Source organism: Silene latifolia, chromosome 10 (genome assembly GCF_048544455.1).
Source record: "Silene latifolia isolate original U9 population chromosome 10, ASM4854445v1, whole genome shotgun sequence".
Lineage (NCBI taxonomy): Eukaryota > Viridiplantae > Streptophyta > Magnoliopsida > Caryophyllales > Caryophyllaceae > Silene > Silene latifolia.
Genome location: NC_133535.1, coordinates 162,733,462 through 162,760,129, shown reverse-complemented (window position 1 = coordinate 162,760,129; position 26,668 = coordinate 162,733,462). Strand labels below are relative to the sequence as shown.

Below are 26,668 nucleotides of genomic sequence, written 5' to 3'. Positions count from 1 at the left end.
CATGAAATTACCAAGAACACCCACTTAAAATGATCTGGGCTTTGTTTTCTTTCTTTTGAAATGCAGGGGCAAGACCGTCAATGAGGAGGAACAACTCAAATAACCAAAACGCAGCACTCAAGAGTAGAGGACAAATGAAAGTCAACCTTTGACCCCTAAACAAGGAAACAAAACCAACCAAATTTCTTCGCATACTTCAGAATTCCATCAACCCCATTTGCATACTGGCGTCTGACGATGGAAGCTCGCTGCTGGTCGTTGTCCTGGACAGCGGAGCTCGGTTGTTTGTGGGTGAATGAATTGAGATGAAGGAGAGAACGGTTGTGGTAGTTAATTAGTTATGATGCGTGATGATGATGGTGAAAGGCGATGGAGGTGAAAGTGGTTGGTGGTTGCTGCTATGGGTGTCGTCGATTCTGGTGGGTTAAGGTGCTGCTGACGAAGGCACGCACCTGGTGGTGCACGGCCGCGGCGAGGAACAGAGGTGGTGTTGCTGTCGATGGTGTGATGGATCGAGGAGTTGCTGGCGTGGTTGCTCGGCGAAGTATATGAGGTCGGTTTCGGAACCGAACCGAGGTGTTGGTGATGCGGTGGCTGTTGCGTGAGAATGAGCAGGTGCCGACTTTAATGGTGGTGCGATCAGCTCGTTGTTGCAGATTGGTGACAGAGTAATCGGACCCGGTTTCGCTGCCGCAACAAGGAGGAGTTATGGTGAAGCTTGAATGATGAAAATGATGGTGATTAATGGTGGTAACTGGTAATGGAGGTGGAATGAAAATGGTGTTGAATGTCGAGTTGTTGGTGAGTGACGGGTTGCTGCTGCTTGTTTGGTCAACACATGGTGATGTCTATGGTCAAATGAATGAATATGAAAGTTAATACTTGACTTGCTTTCACATAAATCCGTCTCAACCCATCAACCCAATTTGCTCACTACTTTCCGTCTCATCTACAAATTACAAACAATAAAAGAATAGTAATACTAATATTATAGAAATCCGACTAATTATTAAATATGACTAAGACGACTAGTTGTTATAAATTAGTAAATAAATGAGCTATTTAATCATTTAAGCACGCAAAATCGAGTCGGAATAAGATATAAACGCGGGGTAAAAAGCGACTAAAATACTACTCATCACTAACACCAATAGAAGATGCACTATGTAGGATACCGGGCCTATATCAATCTTCTCCGGACAAAGGATATTGTAGGGGGTGTATAGAGGGTGCAACTCAGATATCCGTTGTAGACCACCGCACGACCTTCTGACAATAATATCTCGTTTCTCCATATGTGGACCAATATCTCCCTCATTTAAAACCGCTAGCTCCGAAACTGTTGGAAGATTGTAAGTTTTTCCATCACTTGATCTCGTTGAAAATGTCATTGCAATTGTATTGTGACAGTCGATCATATTTTCCAACAATCGTATTAACTCGTCATTGAACTTTGATGGATCCCCTGGACTGCATTTTAAAATCAAATCATTCCCTACGGAAAAAAAATATTATACAAAAAACAATTATTAGTGAAAGATAAATTAACATGAATATGGAAAGAGGGGATAATTGAGGTGCGAAGTTTAAGATAAATTATAGTTCTTACTATTCACTCATTTCTTCCCTTATCTTTTCTGCATAATAAATAAGGAAATCAGTTTGGATTACACAAAACACACAACCCACATATACTTGATTTTGGATTAACATGAATATGGAAAGAGGGGATAATTGAGTAAATCGAATGCAATATGTTTATAACCTGACCAGGTAGTGACTTGAACTAAACCGGAGTCCGATTTATCACCTAATTAAGACTCGACAGAGGGATCTCTCCACTCAACATGTCGTCATTCAAATGCAAAAAATAATTCGTGCGGTTAGCATATTGGTGGAATTCACCATTATTATAGTCGAATTCATTAATATTAAAGTCGAATTCACTAATATTAAAGAGGGGAATATTGCCTTTGAGCTTGTTGTACGAGAGATGTACAAGTGAAAGACTTGGCAAATTGGTGAAACAATTTGGAATTTCGGCCGATAAACTATTATTATTAATATCCAGAGCAGTCAACGACTAAGTTGGCACAAAATTCTAGCTTAAGATTAAAAGTGTTTTTCATTATTGAGTAGAATACAATTTATATAATCGGTTTAGATCTAAGATTCACATTTTTTTACTGACTGATCGAAAAAAATAGATTATCATACGTCACAATAAACAACTCTTGAATACTTGACACTCGGAAATGCATCCGACTTTTCCCCTTCAAAGTGGAAAAGATGATCACAGTGGGATTTGAACCCGCAACGTTTAAATTCGGAGTCTAACGCAATATGCCAATATCCACTCCGCTATGTGATCACACTGCTTGTTTCTGGCCTTGTTATTTGTTCCCCACAATTGATATTCATCCGCATCCGTACAATATCCAAAACACACAGAACAAAAGAAATGAACGCGACATGTATCTCCATTACATTCGCAATTCCAAACATCAGATCAAACACATACATGATTAAAAGGTAATCAATCACAATTCAAGTTTATCTACAATAAAAAAAAAAACATTCAGCTTGGACGATAATTGTTTTAATTGAAACAAGGTTTACTTCTGGTTCCGGCAATTTTTATGAGTGGAATTAAGTTGCTAACAAAATCCTTAAACCACCACATCAATCAAAGTATGATAAGATGCTATAGTAGACTGACTGGTAGAGAACAACAACCAGAAACTAAAATGTTTGTGAAAAATAAGAAACGATAAAACACGACAGATTCCCTTATTGTACAAGCCAATTACTTGGATACATCACTACATTAACAAATGAACCTTCTTATCTCCTGATGATTCTCCTAGCCTTGGCCACCCTCACAGCAACTATGACATACAACCAGTTATAACCATCTTCGACACGCCGGAAAACTGCATGCCTCCACCTCCTATTCACCACCAAACCCCCAACAACACCCCAGAAACCAGTAGCAAATCCTGACATCACTACCAAGCCGAACCCCATTTTCTCGAGCTTCTCCTTTTTATTGCCTTTGCCTTTATTGCTGCTACCCTTATCTTTCTTGTCCACTTTGCTCTTACACTTCATAGGCAGAAAATCCCCACAAAGATAAGGATTTCCGACATATATTGAGGCTTGGTCAGACAGAGTTTGTAACTGATTACCAGTCGGGATTGGGCCTGATAAATTATTATAGGACAGGTTAAGGTTGCTTAACATATAAAGTTCACCTATGCTTGTTGGGATACTTCCCCTTAGTTTATTGTTTGACAAGTCAAGTGATTCCAATGACTTCAAACCCCCAATATTCACGGGAATGGTTCCGGATAACTGATTATGCGACAAGTTGAGATTCAACAAGCCGGAGATCTTTGTTATGTCAACGGGAATACTACCCACCAAGTTATTGGAGGAGAGGTCTATATCCACCAAATATCGTAGTGTGCTCGTATATGCGTACTCTATTCCTTGAATCACCTCACGAACATCATATGTCTCAATAAACTTATTTGTTTCGGTCATTTGCGATGCATTGGGTGAAGTCATGGATGTAAGGTTACTTAAACAAGGAGGAATGGATCCCGTAAAATGGTTATGTCCAAGATCCATGATTTGAAGATGAGGCAAGTAGCATATCTGTCTAGGAATAGTGCCACTAAACTTGTTTCCTCTAAGCCTCAATATTTGCAGTTCTCTAAATTTTTCGGCACTAAACCACTTGAGCACTTTGCCGGAGAGTTGATTTCCACCAATATCTAATACTTTCAGATTTGTGAGATCGTTGAAGCAAGAAGGGATCTCTCCGCTCAACATGTTGTCATTCAAATGCAAATAAAATTCCATACTGTTATCAGAATAGAGGGTTTCACTATTATTAAAGCAGGGAATATTTCCTATGAGCTTATTGTACGAGAGACGTACAATTATTAGACTTGTAAAATTGGCAAAACAATTTGGAATGTCACCCGATAAACTATTATTATTAATATCTAGATAATTTAACGAGGTAAGTTTGCAAAAAGAATTGGGGATTTGACCATTAATTTGATTATTGGAAAGGAACAGAATTGTCAAGCTAGGCATTATATGAGTTAATCCTTCTAAAATTGGCCCAGAGAATAAATTATTTGAGAGATCTATATCCTCAGCTTCATGATATACTCCGATTTTACTGCCATTTAATAAAAATTCTCCTGACAGAGAGTTATTAGAGAGGACTATTGTGTGAAAGTGAATGGGGAAAATAGGAGACCCGCTAAGGTTGTTGTTAGAAAGATCCACAAAGTAAAGTTGTTGCATTGTATGAAACCATATTGGCATGATCCCTGAGATATTTGCATTATACAAACTGAGAAGTGATAGATTCTTTTGAGTTTGAAGCCATGGAGGAATTTCTCCGTTGATGTTACTGGCTGAGAATGTTCGAAGTTGTAAAGGAGGAATCCAATCAGAAGACAGATTGAGTGTAAGCATGGTCATATCCATGTATAGGTCTTTCAAGCTTGAGAGGTTAGTAAAGTAGGATATTTCTCCACTCAAGTTATTATCGGAAATATCTAGGCTCTTTAAATTAGATAGCTTTTCTATAGATGCCGGAATCGCGCCCGATAAGTTGTTTTGATAAAGGTAAAGGACTAGTAGGTTAGTGAGGTTCCCTAATTCATACGGAACTAACCCACCAATAGAAGAAGATGCGAGATAGAGATACCTGAGTTGCTTCATTGAACCCATAAATCTCGGAATTGAGCTATAACTGAAGTTATTGTAGCTCAGGTCCAATCTTTCCAGTTGTTGCAGCCCAAGCAAATACACCAAGCAGTTGAGCTCCCCCGATATCAAGTAATTAGGCAGTCCAATAAGATCAAGCTCTAGAACATGGCCGGTTGTGTTATCACAAACCACCCTACTCCATTCGCAGCATTCATCACCTTGCCACGAAGATGAAACATCTTTGTCAAAAGGATGGTGATAGGGCGCCACCGGGTGACGCCGAAACTCGGCGCCACCATAATTTATAAAAAAAATAAAAATAAAAATAAAATTTTAGTTTTCGTTTTCGCGCCAAATATTTAAGGATAGCTATGTAATTTTATATCTATTCAATCAAAATCAAACTCTTTAACTAAATCAATTTTCTAAATAATATTTTACACCAAAACAATTTATCTTCGTCATTAATCACGTTTTTTCATCACTAAATCGTATCATTCATCAACCTCGTTTTTCATCCGTTGAATTCTTCATCAATAATCCAACGAAAGCGAAAATTTAATACAATCCGCCGGTGAAGAATACACTAAAAGAAATCGATCGAGTCAGATCAATTGTCGACGTACTTAACAGGTCTGTTACGCACACGGCCACAACCTCACTTAACTAAAGAATTTAAGTCTTCTTTTATACTCCCTCCGTTCCAGTGATATGTTTACACTTCCCTTATTTTCCCCTCACAAAATAAAGGAAGTGTAAACATCTCACTGGAACGGAGGGAGTACGTATTAATTTGTGCGCATCATATTTATGATCAAATTGAAAGATCAGAGGGTGTTCTTTGTTTTGATAAGTAGCTTCAAATCTGCTAAAACTATGGCATTATTAACGCACCAAACTGTTATGGTTATAATAATAATAATATTATAATTAATTAATTATACAACTTTTATTTCCTAAACTACCCTTTTCTCTTAATTAGTTTGAAATTGAAAACTTAAAGGAGGGAAGTGAAGATACACCAGAAATTTACTATTATGCCCCGGGTGGCGCTCAATTTAAGCGTCACCCGGTGGCGCCATCTCATTATTCTTGTCAAAATAGGTGAGGTTGTTCTTGAAGTTGAGCAGGGCCGCTCTTTCAGAAGGTTTACACCTAAAGGTTGAGTTGTGTGAGTTCCCGTTGCAGCTACACCATCTAGTAGTATTGAAAAAGATGAATGTGTAAATCAGTAGGCAAGTTTTTACCAAATTCCCCATTGTTTTGAATGTAGTATGTTTTTGTGTTCTTGTTTAGTTTATAGTACAACTGATGGACAAGGAATAAATAGCCTGCATGCTAGTGTCAGTATCATTTATTGAATGATTGCAACTTACATTATTGTGTGAGTTGAAAAGTATGAAATGTACGAAACTTAAACTTGTATTAGCAATAATGAGGCCTTTTGGGAAGAAATAGAAGAGTCTTGCCTTGTTTATAATAAGAGACGCCGGTAATTCGAATCACATTGGGCCGACTAATCCGGATTTCGGGGCGTGTCCAAGGATTACGGTATTTAAACCCCTCCCAATCGCAGTTGTGGGAGATCGATCCGCAGACCTCCCTACCAAGCGCAGCCCCATGCTACCACTGCGCCAACCAACGATTGGTAGACGCACCACTCTATTAGTATGAGGTCTTTTGTAAAGGAGTCTATTGGAGCAATATTCTGAGAATATTGTGATCTTATTTGATTAGCACATAGTTAGCATATTCCATATTGTTAGCACTAATTTAGCTTTGTATCCATATTTGTAGCATGTATTCTAGGCTAGCAATATCTTCCTGGTTGTATATATTGCCTACTCCTCATTGAGAAATACACACAAATCATTAAACTCTCATATACGTTTGTCATATTCTTTATGGTATCAGTTAGGTTTCGACACTACGAACCCTAATTTTTTTTCGAAATGTCAGGCGATCTTGTAGCTACTTCAACGCCGCATATCACCAAACCCGTCTATGCTCTTTCCAATTCCGATGGAGTCTCAGCCAAAATTACTCATGTCGTGCTGACATGCTCTAATTATGCGGAATGGTCCAAGAGTTTTCGTAATGGGTTGGGGGCGAAGAGGAAGCTTGGTTTTGTCGATGGCTCCCTTAAACGGCCACCGGCAGATTCGGCCGATCTTGATGATTGGTCCACGGCTAATTACACGGTAATTGCTTGGATTTTTAATACGATTGATTCCACGATTCGCTCGTCGATTTCATATCGCGACACCGCTGTCGAATTATGGGATGATATTCGTAATCGCTTTTCCCGTAGTAATGGTATTAAGATTTATCATTTGGAGTCGGAAATCTTCGAGTGCAAGCAAAAGGATGCCGAGACTGTAATGGAGTTTTACGGTCGTTTGAAGAAGCTTTGGGATGACGTCAACGATTATGACGCTCTACCCACCTGTGATTGCTCCGGTTGCAAGTGCGGCATCTCTGTCCAATTGCGCAATCGAAGGGAGACTCGACAAACTCGTCAATTTTTAATGGGTCTTCTTCCGATTTACGCCACTTCTAGGTCCACTGTTTTGGGCTCAACTCCTCTGCCTTCCTTGGATTCAGTCTACTCCCGAATTGTGCAAGAGGAGGAAGTCCGTCGTGTGACTCAGGAGAAGCCGGCTGCTATGGCGTTCGCTGTTCAGAATAGTGGACAAGGCTCTGGTTCGAAACAGAGGAAGTCACGCCTCACCTGTACCCACTGCAAGAAACCGGGTCACAGTGAGCCGTACTGCTGGGAGAAGCACGATTATCCTGAGGGACGAGACCCACGGTCCAGCACAGCCGCCGGGTCAGGTGGCGGTTCGGTTTCTGCGCATACGAATGCGGTGTTTGGTGAGCCCGCCATAGATGCAAATCATATCCGTCTTCATGGTAAGCACGCTGTCTCTTGGATTGTCGATACAGGTGCATCCACTCATGTTTGTGGGAATATTGATTTATTGGATAATTGTGTTTCTATTTCACCTTTGGCTGTGGGATTACCAAACGGAACTCGGCTCAAGGCCACGCATCGAGGCCACGCAAGAATCAACGATGGACTCGTGCTCTTAGATGTGCTCTTTGTTCCGTATTTTTATTGCAATTTATTATCCGTCTCACAGCTGCTTAATTCGCAAAATTTGTGTATACATTTCACTAATTCCCTTTGTGTAATTCAGGACCCTATCTTGAAGACGAGGATTGGTGAAGGTGCACTCGTCGACGGACTCTATCTATTGCCCATGGAACCTTCAATACGTGTTAATGCAATCGACGACGCTGGGAATATCGATCTTTGGCACAAACGGTTGGGTCATCCGTCTTTCAAGGCAATGGAATGTTTGTCATCTCTTAAGAACTTTAAGCATTTTTTGAACAATAATAAATATTGCGATGTTTGTTTTCGGGCTAAGCAAACTCGGTCCGTTTTCCCCTTGAGTAGCAATAAAGCAGCAAATTTGTTTGAATTGTTACATTGTGATGTTTGGGGTCCTTATGACCCGAATCAAGCGTGTGGTTCGCGTTATTTTTTATCTCTTGTTGACGATTTCTCACGAAGTGTGTGGGTATTTTTAATGAAAACAAAGGATGAAGTAACTCGACTTATGAAAGAATTTTTTGCTTTGGTTTTGCGTCAGTTTAATACCACAATTAAGAAAATCAGGAGTGATAATGGAACGGAATTTAAGCCTTTAATTCCTTATTTTCGTGAGCAAGGTATGATTTTTGAGACGTCTATGGTTCGAACCCCTCAGCAAAATGCTCGGTTTGAACGCAAGCATCGCCATATCCTTAATGTAGCTCGTGCTTTACGTTTTCAAAGTTCCTTACCAACTGATTTTTGGGGAGAAAGCGTCTTAACTGCCGCTCATTTAATTAATAGAACACCAACTCGTGTTTTACACGGCAAAACACCGTATGAACTTCTCTTTGGGAAACCGGCTGATTTAAATTTGCTCCATACTTTTGGTTGTTTAGCTTATGCTAAGAATTTGAATCCCGTTGATAAATTTGACAGCCGTAGTCGCAAGTGCGTTTTCCTTGGTTATCCGTTTGGTAAAAAGGGTTGGCATTTATTTGAACTTGAGACGGGTACTTATTTTCAGTCCCGAGATGTTAGTTTTGTTGAAGATGTTTTCCCTTACTGTCAAAAGCCAGAGCCCGTGACTCATAGTGACTCGGCTGAAGGGGATTTTTTGGTACCTGACGATGTGCCTAGTCCCACTGTTTTTCCCTCTGGTTTAGACGACACCGTGCAGCCACCATCAGCTGATCACGGGACCTCTGCGGCCGAAACTGTTGACAGTGGTACAGCTGATATTTTTTCTCAAAACGTCACTGGCAGTGGTTCGCATTCAGCTGAAACTGAGGCTGAACCGAGTACTACAGGTGGTACGGATCCGCCTATTGCTACTGATCTTGGGCGCGGAAAACGAGAGAAAATTCCTAATAAACATCACAAGGATTCTGTTAAATGGGATTGCATTAACACGTCCTTGGATGAGTCCCTCGCGTCACCTTCCGCCAATTCCGTCTCAGGTAGTCTTTATCCTTTAACTGATTTTGTGCATTACAATAAATTTTCGCCTCCGCATCGTCACTTTCTTGCAGCTTTAACCCGAGATGTTGAGCCCTCTTCTTTTAAAGCCGCCATAAGTGATGCGCGATGGCGCCAGGCTATGACCGAAGAAATTAATGCCCTTGAGAAAAATAGTACTTGGACCGTGTGTGACTTGCCTACCGGGAAAGTAGCTATTGGGTGCATGTGGGTGTTCAAAATTAAACACAAATTGGATGGGCCTGTGGAGCGATTTAAAGCTCGTCTCGTTGTGCTTGGTAATCATCAAGAAGCTGGCATTGACTTCACGGAAACTTTTGCTCCGACGGTCAAAATGGTAACTGTTCGCACTTTTTTAGCCGTTGCCACTATTAAAAAATGGGAATTGCATCAAATGGATGTGCATAATGCTTTTCTTCACGGTGATTTGGTGGAAGAAGTCTATATGCGCATGCCGCCTGGCTTTAGTAAAGGGTTCGAAGGTAAAGTTTGTCGTTTGCACAAGTCATTATATGGCCTCCGTCAAGCTCCACGGTGCTGGTATGCCAAACTTGCTACAGCTTTATCTTCTTGTGGTTTTATTATGAGCGCTTCCGATAATTCATTGTTTACTTTTCGCAAAAATGGTGTTGAGTTGCACGTTCTTGTCTATGTCGATGATTTAGTTATTGCTGGAAATGACTTCGTTGCTATCTCTACATTTAAATCATATTTAAGCAAATGTTTCTATATGAAAGACCTCGGAAAGTTGAAGTATTTTTTGGGCCTCGAGGTAGCCCACAGCTCGAAGGGTTTGTTTGTTTGTCAACGCAAATACACTCTTGATTTGTTGTCTGATACGGGCCTCACTGGTTGTAAACCCGTGCGTGTCCCCATGGAGGAGAAGCACCAGCTAGCCCTCGCCAAAGACGACCCTCTCGACGATGGTTCTAAGTATAGACGATTGGTTGGTAAACTTATCTACTTGACTCTTACACGTCCCGACATTAGTTATTCGGTTCACATTTTAGCACAATTCATGCAAAAACCGACTAGTTCTCAGTGGGACGCGGCTTTACGGGTTGTTCGTTACTTGAAATATAACCCGGGTCAAGGTATAATTTTTCGTGCTGATTCGACTCTTAAGCTTGAGGCTTATTGTGATGCCGCCTATGCGAGTTGTCCGCTCACTCGTCGTTCTATCACTGCCTACTTTATCTGTTTGGGTGGGTCTCCTATTTCTTGGAAAACAAAGAAGCAGGCTACCGTTTCTTTGTCTTCAACGGAGGCCGAGTATAGGGCTATGACAGCTGTTACATGCGAGATATTGTGGTTGAATGGGTTACTTGACGGGATTGGTATTCCTATCACCACGCTCGTACGTTTGCATTGTGATAATGAGAGTGCTATGCATATTGCCAACAACCCGGTCTATCATGAACGTACCAAGCATATAGAGATCGATTGTCACTTTATTCGCACTCACATTCGCAACGGAGTAGTGCTGCCTTGTTACATTAACACGAAATCCCAATTGGCTGATATTCTAACCAAGGCTTTGGGTCGTCCACAATTCCAGCTGTTACTCGACAAGTTGGGCATTTCCGACTCCCATGCTCCAACTTGAGGGGGGGTATTGGAGCAATATTCTGAGAATATTGTGATCTTATTTGATTAGCACATAGTTAGCATATAGTTAACATATTCCATATTGTTAGCACTAATTTAGCTTTATATCCATATTTGTAGCATGTATTCTAGGCTAGCAATATCTTCCTGGTTGTATATATTGCCTACTCCTCATTGAGAAATACACACAAATCATTAAACTCTCATATACGTTTGTCATATTCTTTAGAGTCCAAGAACAAAATCGTGCAGGCTTGGCCCAAAGCGGATAATAATCTAATATCATACTAATGTGACGGATATTTTTATGTATTTCAAGACTATATTTTTTAAATGGATCAACTAATTTTTCAGACAAATATAAACAATACGATAAAAATAACAAAACCCAAACAGATAAATCCGTGAATCTCACGGGTCACAAACCTAGTTTAGTATTTAAAACATTCTATATTTCACATTATGCATAAATTTATCTTCATTCTTATATGATAAAAAAATGTATACTTTTTTTTAAAAATAATTGTACGATGAAAATTCATTTACTTTTCATTGATAAAAAGTTACACAAAAAATGTTAATAGTAAAAAAAATCTAAAAATAACATCATTAATTTCTCGGCAAAGAAAACTTTTATTAAAATACTCATTTCATGACTTTTTACAATTATAATTTTTATTGCTCAAATCAAAATAAATGATGAGAAACATAAAAAATAAGTAAGTTATCAATTTAAAATCCATAATAATTTGGAGTACACTGAAAAGTAAAATTTTATAAATACCGTGCATATATTGCACGGGATCTAAACTACGGTAGTTTTGTACGGAGTATTAAAAAAAGAAACAAATGTGATGTTTGGATTAGAAGAAAGTGCTACTTCTATATCTTATTGATATTCCCACTTTATTAAAAATACTTAGACCTGGCAAAATTATACCGAACCCGAAAAACCGATCGAAAATACCTGAATCGACACCTGACCGTACACCCGAAAGGTATAACTGAACTTCACCCCGAAACCTGAATCGACCTGAAATGATTCGAAATCGAACCGAATTTGTAATATCCGAAATAGACCCAAAATCGAATGAACCTGGACTGTTTCTGATACGAAAATTGCGCGGAAGCGGTTTAATAGAATAACGAACAATAATTAAAAATGATATTTGCTTCGAAATCTGTCTAGATCTTGAAACAATGGGATATTTGCGCGAATTAGATCTATAATTCGAACAATGGTGAACTATAATCAAGACCTATTGATTATAACTCAGGTTAAAGTTTGAAAACGCTTCAAACAATAACAATTTTGGAACGAACGCGTCGAACCAATGTTTACAACTGTAAACGAAAAACTCACTGTTTTTATTCAATAACTCAATCTATCTAAATAACATACAACGACCCTCTTATTTATACTAGAAAATAAACGACTTAGTGCTATCTTTTCCTAAAATTCACTTTCCTAAGGCTAATACAATTACCTTACTTATTCTAACTGGAATTAGGAAATAAATAAACTAGTAATAATCTAACTAGGAAATAAACTAGTCCCGATTCTTAGACTAATGGAATCCACCGGGATCGAATACAATCCTAGCAAATTCAGATGCAAAATTGACTAAGAACATGAAGTTATTCGTGAAAATCATTGATCTCCTTTTCAGCTCGTCATCTTCAATGCAGCAGCCTTCAGGCTTATCCATCTTTTCCCATATGATCTCGCGCCTTCCACCCCACCACCCTCCTTGCACGACATCAAGCTTTAATCCTTTTGAATCACCTATGTCAACTACAGGAATTGAATCCGGTTCATAAAATAATTATGCCCACCAGCATTACCAAATAATTTTCCATTGACGCACTTATTAACTAGATCTTGTTCTTGAAAAATAACATCACCATTAACCTCAATTGTCTCTTCATCATTATAATCATCAAAAATAGGAGGTGATGTTGGATCAAACTTAACATACTCCTCGTAGATGCTTTGACTTGATAATACTCCCGACATGTCTTCTTCCTTTTGCCCACTTTTTCAGTTTTTTTTTTTTTTTTTGCGGATGAACAGTACCACGGTCGGTGAACAATAACTTTTTTTTTTTTTTTTTTGTAACCGTCACGCCTTGAATAACAAGTTACTAGAAACGTGCACCTTGGATCAAAACCGATTAACCCTCAAACTACCTGCTTGAGGTTAACCCTTGAACCCCAATCGCAATCAGAAATTCAACTAAGAACTTGGCTTTGACACGCCCTAGGACCGTCTGGATTTAGGAAAATCAAGAGCCGAAGCTCTGATACCACTTATGATACGAAAATTGCGCGGAAGCGGTTTAATAGAATAACGAACAATAATTAAAAATGATATTTGCTTCAAAATCTGTCTAGATCTTGAAACAATGGGATATTTGCGCGAATTAGACCTATAATTCGAACAATGGTGAACTATAATCAAGACCTATTGATTATAACTCAGGTTAAAGTTTGAAAACGCGTCAAACAATAACAATTTTGGAACGAACGCGTCGAACCGATGTTTACAACTGTAAACGAAAAACTCACTGTTTTTATTCAATAACTCAATCTATCTAAATAACATACAACGACCCTCTTATTTATACTAGAAAATAAACGACTTAGTGCTATCTTATCCTAAAATTGACTTTCCTAAGGCTAATACAATTACCTTACTTATTCTAACTGAAATTATGAAATAAATAAACTAGTAATAATCTAACTAGGAAATAAACTAGTCCTAATGGTTTATGGAAAAACCTTTATTTTGTATCAGTTTCAATCTGAATTGTTTTAATCCGAACCGATATATAGCTGAACCGATTTCAACCAGTACATTGATGACAGAAACAAAACATTGAAACCCGAAATGACCCGAATGTACCTAGGCGTCACATCTAGGGTGTCCTTTTGTACATGAGTGTCACCCATTTGACGTCAATGAATTAATATTATATCGTAGTTATACAAAAAAACATTATTTATTACTTTTTAAAAAAAACATTTTCGTATTATATCCAATGTTTTGAATAAAGACTTAATCCCTTGACATCCGATCCGATTATGACCTGGCTCGAATCTTATCTGGTCTGATATTAACCCGACTCGAACTTTATTTGCACCGATATTAACCCAACTCGAACCTGAACCGATCCGGAATATCTACAATCGATTAAAAGTTAAAACTGAATCCAACCCGAATTGAACCGAACTGAAATCGAAAAAAAAGATAAACCAAAATAACCCGATCCGAAAGAACCCGAACCGAAACTGATCTGATTGACCCGTTTGCCACCTCTAAAAATACTCATTACATATATTTAAGAAATGAGAACATTATTAAAAAAAAAGGAGGCAATATAATTTTAAAATTTTGTCACGTTTAAGGATAAACGGGTGTGAAGAAGCTCATTAATTCCCCATATTTGAGTATCTCACATGAATAGAAGAGGTGGAATTTTACAAGCAAAATCTCCTTGTGACTTATGAAGTTGACTCTTTCTCCCCAATTTAGATCTGGCCCAAACCCTTTGCATAATTTAACAATTGGATAATTCCATTATGAAAAGATTTACTACGTAAATAAATCACTTTGGACAATAATAAGGTAAAAGGCCGGGTTACATAAAGTTCTGTTTGACAATGCTTTTCAAGTATCTTATTTAACCGAAATTTCAGCTACCCTTTTTTTAAAGTGTTTGGCAAATAGCTTACTTAACCAAATAAATTGCCTGAAATGAAATACTACCTAGAGTAGCATTTGAGATTTCAGGTACCCGATTTGATTTGATTTGGCAAGTAGCTTATTACTCCAGTTTCCATAAAGATCGAGAGTGAGAATATGACCTGTTCTTTTATCACAACCCACCCGACTCCATTTGCAGCATTCCTCGCCTTTCCACAAAGAAGAAACATCTTTGTCGAAATAGGTGTGGTTGTGCTTAAATTTGCACAGGGCCGCTCTTTCAGAAGGTATACACCTTACTGTTGAGTTGTCGCCTTGTCGGGTGCGTTATCATCGCAACTACACCGTCTTGTATTCAAAATGAGAAATGTATAAATCAGTAGGCAAGTAAGTAATGTGCTCCCCATTTTTTGAACAAATAGTGGTAAACTGGTAATCCAGTATAGAGTATAATGTACAAGCTAATGAACAATGTCCCCTCAAGAAGCTTATTCCTTTTCCTAACCCCATAGTTAGTTTAATTTCCTTTGCAGATAATGTAATAATAAAGTCCGACTTGGAGAGTCGGATAACTACTATGTAAGGAAACTTTCTTTCTTGTTGCAAAAAAAAAAAAAAAAAAAAAAAAACTACCGTCATTGGACTTAGATGATTATCGATTCACATTGCATAACGCCGCATTATTCTTCTTTTCCGACATGCATTAAATTTGCGACAGAAGTAAGGAGTGGCTAACAAGCAGCAAGAGAAGTATACAAATAGAGGTCCCAAGGAGTCCTTTAAGGATCTGCATTATTCATCCTTCAAGGGTCCTTCTCTTTAAGTCTTCAACTAACCAACACAATTTACACGTTATGCAGACTTCATAATATACTCCTGGGATTTCTTATTTTATGGGATTTCTTCTTCTTTTTTTTTTTTTTTTTTTTTTTTAAAAAAAAACGGACAAGGAGTATGGAGTAATATACTCCTGGGAGTATAGTCTAAGAATTGGACTTATGAGTGGGAATGTTACCTTATGTTGTGGGGTGTCCGGCTTGGTGTATACCTAGATGTGAATTTGAAAAATGAAATTCCGACACTTTTTAAAAGTCGTGTTAAAAACGAATTTACAGTTACGGTTTTTCTTGATATACAGACTAGGAAAACTAGAGACGGACAAATCAATGAAGTTTGACTATTATCATTTGCGTGACAAAAACCGATTATAAGTAAGAAAGTAAAGGAAGATACAATGACACTCGTTGAATACATCACAACATTCACACATGAACCATCTCACCTCCTGTTGATCTTAGCTTTGGCTCACCTTCAGAGCAACTATCGCATACAACCAGTTATAACCATTTTCAAGACGCCGGAAAAACAAACGCCTCCATCTCATATTCAACACCAAGCACCCAACAACACCCCAAAAGCCAGTAGCAAATCCCGACATCACAACTAGGTCGAATCCCATTTTCTTGAGCTTATCCTCATTATTGCCATTGCCCTTGTCACTCGTACCCTTAACTTGCTTGTCTGCATTGCTTTTACACTTCTTAGGCAAAAAATCCGCACAAAGATCAGGATTTCCAGCATAAATCGAGGCTTGGTCAGATAGGGTTTGTAGTTGATTGCCAGTTGGGATTTGGCCTGATAAATTGTTGTAGGATAAGTTAAGATGGCTCAAGCTATATAGTTCAGTTATGCTTCTTGGGATACTTCCCTTAATATTATTCTTTGACAAGTCAAGTGAGATCATTGACTTCAAACCCCCAATATTTGCGGGGATGGTTCCTGATAGTTGATTATACGACAAATTGAGGCTCAATAAGCCGGAGATCTTTGTCATGTCATCAGGAATGACACCCACCAGGTTATTACTAGAGAGGTCTATATCCACCAAATATGGTAGTGTGCTCGTATATGCACGCTCTATACCTTGAATTACCTCACTAATACCCTCGTTTCTATCGGTAATTTGGGATGTATTAGGTGAAGTCATGGCTGTAAGGTTACTTAAACAACTAGGAATGGATCCTCTAAAATGGTTATGTCCAAGGTCCATGATTTGGAGCTGAGGCAAGGAGCATATCTGCCTAGGAATAGTGCCACTAAATTGATTTTCCCTAAGCCTAAGTATTTGCAGATCCTTAAATTTTTCGGCAGTAAACCACTTGTTCATTTTACCTGATAGCTGGTTTCCCCCAATGTCTAAAATTTGCATATTTGTGAGATCGCTCAAGCATGAAGGTATCTCTCCGCTCAACATGTTGTCATTCAAATGCAAAAAAGTATCCTCAGCAAGACCCAAATTGTAGGAATCTCTATTATTAAAGCAGGGAATATGTCCTTTGAGCTTGTTATATGAGAGATTTATATATGCAAGTGTTGAAACATTGGCCCAACAATTTGGAATTACCCCGGAAAGGCTATTATTTTGAATATTTAAAGCATGCAATGCCGTAAGTTGGCACAAAGAAATAGGCACTGGACCACTAAGTTGATTATTGGAAAGGATTAGGCCTTCCAAGTAAGGCATAATGTCACCTAAACCTTTCGGTAACGGCCCGAAGATAAAATTATTTGAGAGATTTAATGAGATCGCTTTGAAAATATATTGTTTGATTGCCATTTGACAAAAATTCCGAAGACAGAGAGTTGTTAGAGAGGGACAATATGGAAAAGTTGATGGGGAAAGAAACTGACCCTGTAAGTTTGTTGTTAGAAAGATCGACATAGTCAAGTTGTTGCATTGTATGAAACCATCTAGGTATGATCCCGGAAATATTTGCATTAGACAAAATGAGCAATGATAGGGACTTTTGTGTTTGAAGCCATGGAGGAAACTGACCGTTGATTTTGCAGGAATTGGCTTCAAATGATTGAAGTTGGAATGGAGGTATCCAATCAGAAGACAGGTTGAGTGTTAGCATCGTATCAGACATGTCTATATCTGTCAAGCTTGAGAGGTTAGCAAAGTCCGGTTCAGACAAAACTGTACCTTCCAACGGATTATTAAATAGAGCTAAAGACTCCAAGTTCGATGGAAATTTAAGAGAGGATGCTATAGAGCTCAGATTGTTTTCAGAAAGATCTAGTTTCGTTAAATTTGACAGACTTCCCTAATGATCTTTGGAATCTCACCCAATAACATGTTATAACCAAGATCAAGGACTTGAAGGTTAGTGAGATTACCTAATTCATAGGGAACTAACCCACCAACAGAAGCAAATGAGAGATCGAGATACCTGAGTTTTTTCATTGAACCCATAAAATTCGGGATGAAGCTATAACTGAAGTTATTGTAGCTCAGGTCCAACCTCTCCAGTTGTTTCAGCTCAAGCAAATACACCAAACAGTGGAGCTTCCCCGATATTATGTAATTGGTCTCGTTTCCATAAAGATCAAGCTCTAGAACATGGCCGGTTGTGTTATCACAAAACACCCGTTTCCATTGGCAGCATTCCTCACCTTCCCATGAAACATCTTTGTCGAAATAGGTGAGGTTGTGCTTGAAGTTGAGCAGAGCCGCTCTTTCAGAAGGTTTACACCTCAAGGATGTGTTGTTGGACGAGTTCACGTTGCAGCTACACCATCTAGTATTGAAAAATATAAATGTGTAAATCAGTAGGCAAGTTATTAATGTATTCCCCATTGTTTCGAACGAATGTAGTATACGGATTATATTTTTGTTTAGTTTGTAGCAGCAAACAGTACTAAATGGCAATAGTCAATACTGGAGTACTATTCTATCTCTTCAAACTTCAACAAAGGGGGCTTTCATATTTATAACTGCAACTAACCATCTTATGTTCAGACTTCGAAGTCTTCTCCGATTCACAAAAACAAACGAGTGAATTATCAACTTAAAAAGTCTTAAATCAACCAAGATTGCGACAGCTGAGGATGACTTTAGCTAAAAAATATGTGATGGAAGATTTAATGAACCATCTTACCTTGACAACAGTAAACTGGCCGGGCTTCCATACCACGGAATCTGAAGCAGCAACCGGACAGTGCCATTGTTGATGCAATCGTAATCAGCTTATTTGTATTTTCTAATAATAAGGCAAGACTAAGCCACATTCAACCCCCTTACCATCTTGTATTGAAAAAGATGAATATGTAAATCAGCAATGAAATTATTATTATGTTTCCCATTGTTATATCGAAACAGTGGTAAACTGGTAATGGCAATACAAGTTTGTGGAAGACACAAACTTATGGATTGAATAGCTATAACAGCTCACCTACCCCAGGGCCCAGACCCAATAGCTCATTCAAACAAAAACCAACTAAATGAGGTTGAAATGTTGAATGTTTGACCAAAAATGTAAAATCATGCATCTAAAGGCAATGCTGTATTAAATATGATAGAATGAATATTGTGTGAGACCGTTTCACGTCAATTATTGTGTGAGACCATTTATGATACAAAACAAGTTTGCGAAAGATAGCCTATAAATAATCTAGTTGCTAACGTGTAACGTCAATATTATATTGACATCTGATCGAATTATTATACTTTATGTCAAAAATTAAGAATAAACTAATCACCAACAATAGCAACAAGCCACCTAAAAATTTTAGTCGCGATTAAAAAACAAGTATTTCAGGAGAATTGCGAGTGGAAATATTAGCGACGTATGGAGACGACTTTGACTTACAATTGCAGGACTTGTGAGTTGAATTATGTGACGACTGATGACCCCGGCAACATACTTTTGAGGTTCCTGCATAAATGTGAATTCCAGAAAACAAAGTAATTAATAAATATAATCATCCTAATGGATCCGAGTTAAAAATATAGAATTAGTTATGAGTAAGTCTCTTATAAAACGGTTTTATAGTAACGGGCTTTGTTGATGTATGTATACTGAGAAAACAGGGGAGTGGGGAAAGAGACGAGCTCACCAAATAATTCCAATCAAAAGTCCGCAAGACGAAACCCAATTTGAAGCATTCCCCCTAATTTCATAAACCCTAACTAATCATCATTTGTTATCATCATTATGAGCTTAAATCCCACTTAGGATGATACTCGATTTTAAGCGAAAGCAACTAAAACCCCCAATTCCATAAACCCTAACCCCTAATTTTGAAGCTGATTTCTGATAGTACGGCTCCAAGTAAAGTACTCGTATTGTAAATAAAAGGGAAATGTTTGTGTGGTCAAAAATCAACTGTGGGATCATGTATATTGTTAAGGGGAAATTATTGTGTAGTCCAAATTAATTCTTTTAATTCTTGGGCAAAAAATAAAAGGGAACAACATAGAAAATTGGAGGGAACAACATAGAAAATTGGAGGGAGTATTATACAAAAAGTGCCTTATAAAATAGAAGACGATTTATTTAAGAAAAATTTGTGCTCCCTTATACCAAATTTCTGTGTCCTTCCCTGCCCATACGCATTAACTCCTTGTCAAAAGGGAACTTCTATGATCATGATTTGGATTCTAGAACTTGTTAACATACATTACCAAGTAAAGTACTCGTATTGTAAACAAACTTGGCAAAAAAAAAATATATATATACTTACAATAAACTTGTTCATATTTCAGGTTCCTTTGTGTACTCCTGCTTATATCACCTTCCTCCTGATGTTATGGCTATGCCCTCCATGGTCCATCTCATACACTCTTTCTCGACGCAAAATTTCCCATTGTTCGGGCTCTCCCATCCGACGCAAACTTACATAGCTTGATACCATCGTTTAATTTGTTTTGATTTTCTGCTAATTGAAATCAGTAATTTTTATAATTGGCACAAGAGAACATTTTCATCAAATAAGTCGGTTAGGAAAATATACCTTCCCTTCTATTAAAATACTTTTTAATCGTAGTACAACATTACTTATATAGTTCCACAAATTCTAGAATAAGAGTGATTTTATACAGATGGACCGTCTTAAATTGTGAGATTGTCTCACACAATAATCACATTAAGAGTGCAACAAGAACCGAAAATGTTTGGTGAAATAAGAAAATATAAAAGAAGATACAATGAGCCAATACAATCACTACAATAACAAGACTCCATAAGTGACAAGAATGCTAATCACTTTGTCGGATACACAAATGGCATTAACACGAGAGCCGTTTCATTCTCCTCTCTTCATCTTAGCTTTGAGCACCCTCACCTTCAGAACAACTATCACATACAACCAGTTATAACCATCTTCAAGACGCCGGAAAAACTCATGCCTCCACCTACTATTTAACACCAAACACCCAACAACACCCCAAAAACCAGTAGCAAATCCCGACACCACAACCAGGTCGAATCCCATTTTCTTGAGCTTCTTCTCCTTATCGCCATTGCCTTTATCCCTTGTACCCTTTCCTAGTTCGTCGGCTTTGCTTTTGCACTTTCTAGGCAGAAAATCCCCACAAAGATAGGGATTTCCGGCATAAACGGAGGCTTGATCAGAGAGGGTTTGTAGCTGATTGCCGGTCGGGATTTCACCTGATAAATTGTTGTAGGACAAGTTGAGGTGGCTCAATTTGTATAGTTGACCCATGCTAGTAGGGATAGTTCCCCTAAGTTTATTATTTGACAAGTCTAGTGCGATCAATGACTTCAAACCCCCAATATTCTCGGGAATCGTTCCGGATAACTTATTACACGACAAGTTGAGACTCAACAAGCTAGGAGAGCTTTGTTATGTCATCGGGAATGCTACCCACCAAGTTATTACATGAGAGGTCTATATCCACCAAATACGCTCGAGCTTGTATATGTACGCTCGATTCCTTGATATACCTCACTAACGTCACTCAAATAAGGAATTATTGAATCATTAGGTGAAGTCATAGTTTGTAAGGTTACTTAAACAACGAGGAATGTATCCCGTGAACCGGTTATTTCAAGGTCCACGAGTTGGAGCCGAGGTAAGGAGCATATCGCAAGGAATAGTGCCACTAAACTTGTTACCTTTGAGTAGAAGTATTTTGAGTTCGCTCAAATTTTGGCTCTAAACCACTTGTTCATTTTGCCCGAGAGCCGGTTTCCACCAACGTCTAAAATTGCGATTTGGAAGATCACTCAAGCATGAAGGTATCTCTCCGCTCAACATGTTATCATTCAAATGCAAATAAAATTGAACACCCAACCCAAACTTGAAGGAATCTCTGTTATTAAAGCAGGGAATATGTCCTTTGAGCTTGTTGTATGAGAGACTTACATACAAAAGGGTTGAAATATTGGCCCAGCAATTTGGAATAACCCCTGATAAGCGATTATTTTGAATATCCAAATTACTCAATGACGTAAGTTGACACAAAGACCTTGGGATTGGACCAGTGATTTGATTATTTGCAAGGAGTAGGAGTTCCAAGTTAGGCATTATATGACCTAAATTTTCGGAAGCGGCCCAAATGATGGAATTATTTGTGAGATCTATTTCGGTAGCTTGAAGATATACTGCTTTTTTCGCCATTTAACATAAAATCCCAGACAGAATTATTAGAGAGGTCGATTGCGAAAAAGTTAATGGGAAAAATAGGAGACCCGCTAAGATTGTTGTTAGAAAGATCCACATAGTCCATTAGTTGCATTGTATGAAACCATCTTGGCATCTCTCCGGAGATATTTGCATTAGACAAAGTGAGATCTGATAGGTTCTTTTGAGTTAGAAGCCATGGAGGAAATCGTCCGTTAATTTTGCGATTACTGGTGAGAATGATTGAAGTTGAAATGGAGGCACCCATTCAGAAGACAGGTTCAGTGTTAAAAAGGTATCGTCTATGTTTAAATCTCTCAAGCTTGAGAGGTTACTAAAGTGGGGTTCAGAGAGAAGCACTCCTTCCAATGGGTTATTGTTAATAGATAAACTTTTCAGCTTGGAAAGTTGTCCTATTGATGTTGGTATTTTGCCACTCAACCGATTACCACCAAGACTTAAGGTCTCCAAGTTTGATGGAAAACTGTAAAAGGATGCTACAGAAGTCAAATTATTTGCGCTAAGATCTAGCTCCTTCAAATTTGATAGCATCCCTAAAGATACTGGAATCTCCCCTGATAACATGTTATTAAAGAGATCAAGTGTCCTTAAAGATGATAGCTTCCCTATAGATCTTTGGAATCTCACCCGATAACTTGTTCAAAGAAAGACTGATTGATTTAAGACTCCTAAAATCCTCTCCTAGCCATCCAGGAATATAACCAGTAAGAGAGCCGCTCTTAATGGATAAATCCTCTAAATCATAATGGTTGAAGCAATTGTTGGATAAGTTTTGACGTTGTTGCAAAAAGTTGCCTTGAAGATCATTACTGGACAAGTCTAATGATCTCAAAGTACACAAGTTGTGTACAAGACCCCAGAGATTCCTCGAATCATTGCCATGAAAATTAAATTGCGGGAGGTGAATGCTGTCTAAAAGGTTAAGGTGTTCAAGAGATGTTAGATTTTGAAGTATACGGAGTATATCTTCACTGAGGTTGTTTGTACTTAGATCTAAATAGCTGATTGGAGGAAGGTGAGCAGGAGTTGAGGAGTTTTTGTGAACAGCTTTATAAAGAGTCAGTCCACAATTAGACAAATATAACTCCCTGATATAAGGGAGCGGTCCAATTAACGACTCAATCCAATCATGCGAATAACTCATATTCACATGATTCATGTTCAAGTAGCGCAGTTCTCTTAGACCAGAAACCCAACCTAAATTATCTACGACAATCTCATAATCAGTTAACCAATCACTTCGCATATCGAGGACTTGCAGGTTAGTGAGGTTACCTAAATCATAAGGAACTAACCCGCCAAAAGAAGCAAATGAGAGATTGAGATACCTGAGTTGCTTCATCGAACCCATAAACCTCGGAATTGATCTATGACCAAAGTCATTGAAACTCAGGTCCAAGCTCTCTAGTTGTTTTAGCTCAAGCAAATACACCAAAGACTCGAGCTTCTCCATTTTAATCAAGTTATTAGTGTCGTCTCCACTAAGATTGAGCTTTAGAATATGGCCAGTTGTTTTATCACAACCCACTCGCCTCCAATTGCAACATTCCTCACCTTGCCACGAAGATGAAACATCTTTGTCGAAAAAGGTGAGGTTATGCTTGAAGTTGAGTAAGGCCGCTCTTTCAGAAGGTATACACCTCAAGGTTGAGTTGTTGGGTGAGTTTCCATTGCAGTGACACCATCTTGTATTGAGAAAGATAAATGTACAAAACATTAGGCAACTGATTACAATATTCCCCATTGTTCTGAAGCTATGATGGTAATATTTACGGAGTATTTAGTATTTCATTTGATTTATAATTCAAAACAAGTTTGTGAAAGACAAGCTAAGAAACAATCTATATATAGTGTGTATATAAACTAAAATCATTCATAGGTTATTACTCCGTATTATTGTTATTTTCCGACTCAAATGATTATATTTAGTGAAAAGTCATGGGGTCGAAAACACGCAGCAAAAGAAATACAGAAAAAGAGGTCCCAGTGAGAAGCATTATTCTTTCAATGTGGGTGCCTCTCCTAAACTAACTAACTAACAAACAAACAAACATAGTTTAAGGTTTATGGATGGAAATGTTACCTTATCTTGTAGGGTGTCCCGCAAATACGTCTAAGGTTTGGGCATCCATGTGAAGTTCAATTAGCAGTTAAAACTAAACCACACGATTAGCAATGATAATAACTTGACTTAAATTATGTAAAATGATTGATGCCTTATGTCTAAGGTTTCCTTCGTCGACGTCAATTTGATTAAACAGAATAACATATACAGAGTAGAGTAGACGAGTAAGTCTCTTATAAAACGGTTTTATAGCAATACGAGTAGGAAAACAAGAGAACAGGGAAAGAAAGGAGCTCACCAAAGTCATTTGAAGCACACAGAAACCCGATTCGCAAGATGAAACTTGAATTAATCATCATTCTCAACCTTGAATTCGCAAGATGAAACCCGATTTAATTTGATAAACCCTAACTCCTGAATCAATCAATCTAATGTTGGAAATTTCAAGCTGATTTCCGATTGTACAACTCCACTGCTTACTTGATTGCATTTTGTTACTAATTTGGTGTACGGATTTCAATTTAATTCAAGTTTGGGAGATGATCATCATCATTTACACTTTCTTATTTCGGTAAAAATTGGGGGAAATCTGGGTTTGTTTTTTTAGGAGTGTCATGTGTTTTGTGTGGGGATTTTAAGATTCTCCGCATGTGAAAAAAAAAAAACTCCATATTATAATGTCAAAGCTCATTTATTTTTTCCACATGTTTTTTCTTTTCCATAGTTAGTAAATTAACCCCATAATTTATGAACTATGTGTAAATTAAATTTTTAAATTTCATTTAGTAAGCAAATTAGCCCATAATTTTCCAAAAATATGCAATTAAGCGCAAATCAAGTTTTTTACCATTTTTTTAACTAAAACCTATATTTTCTATTATAAAAACTATTATAAATATATTTCTTAAATAATTAAATATACTATTTACATATTCAACGAAAAATGCGAACCAATTTTAATATAAACAAAAATTTGGTCATGTCACTTTTCGTTGTAACATCATTAACAAGTCTCATATTAGGAACATTTTTCGTCAAAATAATTTAAAAAAAATATTTGAACATGTTTTTTTAATAAACAAGAATTTTAGGATTAAAATCTAATCAATAATTTTGATTTTCAATAATAGTAAAATATTTAATTAACAAATTTAATTCTTAAAAATAAGATATGTGGTTAATTGCACATTAAGAGAAATTTATGGGTTTGATTTGCTACATTTATGGGAGTGATTTGCTATATTTCTCTAATCAATCATCAATCAATCAATCAATCAATCAATATATATATATAAAAGAGGCTTTTTTCAGGCAATTCTAGAGACTCCAACTTTTTTAAAACACGATTTTTATTTTTGATAATAAACTCACCTGGAGATAATTACGATTTTTATTTTTAATAATAAACTCAGCTGAAGATAATTATTTTGAGCTAATCAAATAAGAGATATAGTAAATTACAAAAAAGATAAAGATTGAGTTTATATAATATAATATGCATATGGTTATCAGTTAGTTAAAAAAAGATAGAGATTGCAAGGCGGCTTTAATGCTAAATTTTAGTATCAATAGGATACTAGGTGCTCATATCGCCATCTTATATAAGTACCCTTGGCCAAACTTTTTCATATGAAAATTTCCATGAATCTATCCCTCCCATCCCCTAATGCTCCTCTCCTTCCATGTCATATAGATCCCCTCCTGGTGATTAATCATATGCATACAGGGTGTAAATTAATATTTTGGTCCGATGTAATCTATTGTTTTGATTGTATGTATTGTACTTCTGTAACATAATTGATCAATAGAGCACCAGGCTAGGCATCATAAACGGGCTATACATGTCTGTTATTGTAAGTTTATGCTATTGAAAGGATGTCGATGGTTGATTAGAGATAGGGAGAAGGTTCGGTTCTGGGCGATCAATGGACGATGCCAGCTCCTTCGTCCTTTCCGGTCGGTCACCGTGTACGCAAAGGATGCGATTGTGGCAGAATGGAATAACGGGGTCTATGGGGATGTCAGAAAAATAAATCAGACTTTAATCGAACCTATCAGTCCAGATTCGGGAGAGGACGAGATTACATGGCATTATGCGAAAGATGGCGAGTATTCGGTCAAGACGAGATATAACTTTATCCGCTGGCATATGAACTTTCATGCGGCGGGTGTGTAGATGCGATTCCAAATGGTGGAAACTTTCATACACGAGTTACTGGAATTAATCCGACGTGTGGCAAGTGTAATAGAGTGATTGAAACTAACCTCCATGCTCTGGATCAATGCCCATATGCGCAGCGCAGCGGGTGTGGAACGAAATGAGTATCTATGTGGATGAGTGTAAAAAGTTGAATGATTTGATGATTGTATTGATGATTAGGAAGTTTACATAAGATACATATATATTACATATATATATATATATATATATATACTAAAGCTAGATAACTGGAAGCCTAGAGTTAAGTCAACAGAAGCTAATAACAAGGAAACTAACCTATAAACAAGGAATATACAATTGATTCAA

General features: G+C 37.6%; 2 protein-coding genes across 10 annotated transcripts; both read right to left on the bottom strand.

Annotated features, from left to right (window-relative positions):
- Positions 1-869: 869 nt before the first annotated feature.
- On the bottom strand, positions 870-24,789 carry LOC141606804 (receptor-like protein EIX2). Of its 9 annotated transcripts, none has more exons than XM_074426125.1 (7): positions 23,405-23,539; positions 20,154-20,345; positions 19,527-19,580; positions 19,280-19,345; positions 18,569-18,609; positions 17,861-18,208; positions 870-1,495 (listed from the first exon to the last, which is right to left on the bottom strand). In XM_074426125.1, exons 2-7 carry the CDS (start codon positions 20,166-20,168, stop codon positions 1,489-1,491), a joined length of 531 nt encoding a protein of 176 aa, XP_074282226.1. In that variant the 5' UTR covers positions 20,169-20,345; positions 23,405-23,539; the 3' UTR covers positions 870-1,488. The 9 variants fall into 9 exon arrangements, 2 of the variants coding, with proteins under 2 accessions (XP_074282226.1, XP_074282225.1); XM_074426124.1 differs by lacking the exon at positions 870-1,495 and adding an exon at positions 15,687-16,262; XR_012526832.1 differs by lacking the exons at positions 870-1,495; positions 18,569-18,609; positions 19,527-19,580 and adding an exon at positions 15,687-16,262 and having other exon boundaries at positions 17,319-18,208.
- Positions 2,598-4,971, bottom strand: LOC141606803 (receptor-like protein EIX2). The gene has a single exon (XM_074426123.1). The coding sequence runs from the start codon at positions 4,753-4,755 to the stop codon at positions 2,845-2,847; it is 1,911 nt and encodes a 636-aa protein (XP_074282224.1). The 5' UTR covers positions 4,756-4,971; the 3' UTR covers positions 2,598-2,844.
- Positions 24,790-26,668: the final 1,879 nt, after the last annotated feature.

What these genes read in the sequence shown, in the direction of transcription:
- LOC141606803 (XM_074426123.1), bottom strand. Translation starts at nt 4,755, where the DNA reads ATGGGTTCAATGAAGCAACTCAGGTATCTCTATCTCGCATCTTCTTCT.
- LOC141606804 (XM_074426124.1), bottom strand. An exon ending in AACTCACAAGTCCTGCAATT is followed by an intron (nt 18,610 to 19,279) that starts GTAAGTCAAAGT and finishes TTGCTGCTTCAG; the next exon opens with ATTCCGTGGTATGGAAGCCC. An exon ending in GCCAGTTTACTGTTGTCAAG is followed by an intron (nt 18,209 to 18,568) that starts GTAAGATGGTTC and finishes TTTCAATACTAG; the next exon opens with ATGGTGTAGCTGCAACGTGA.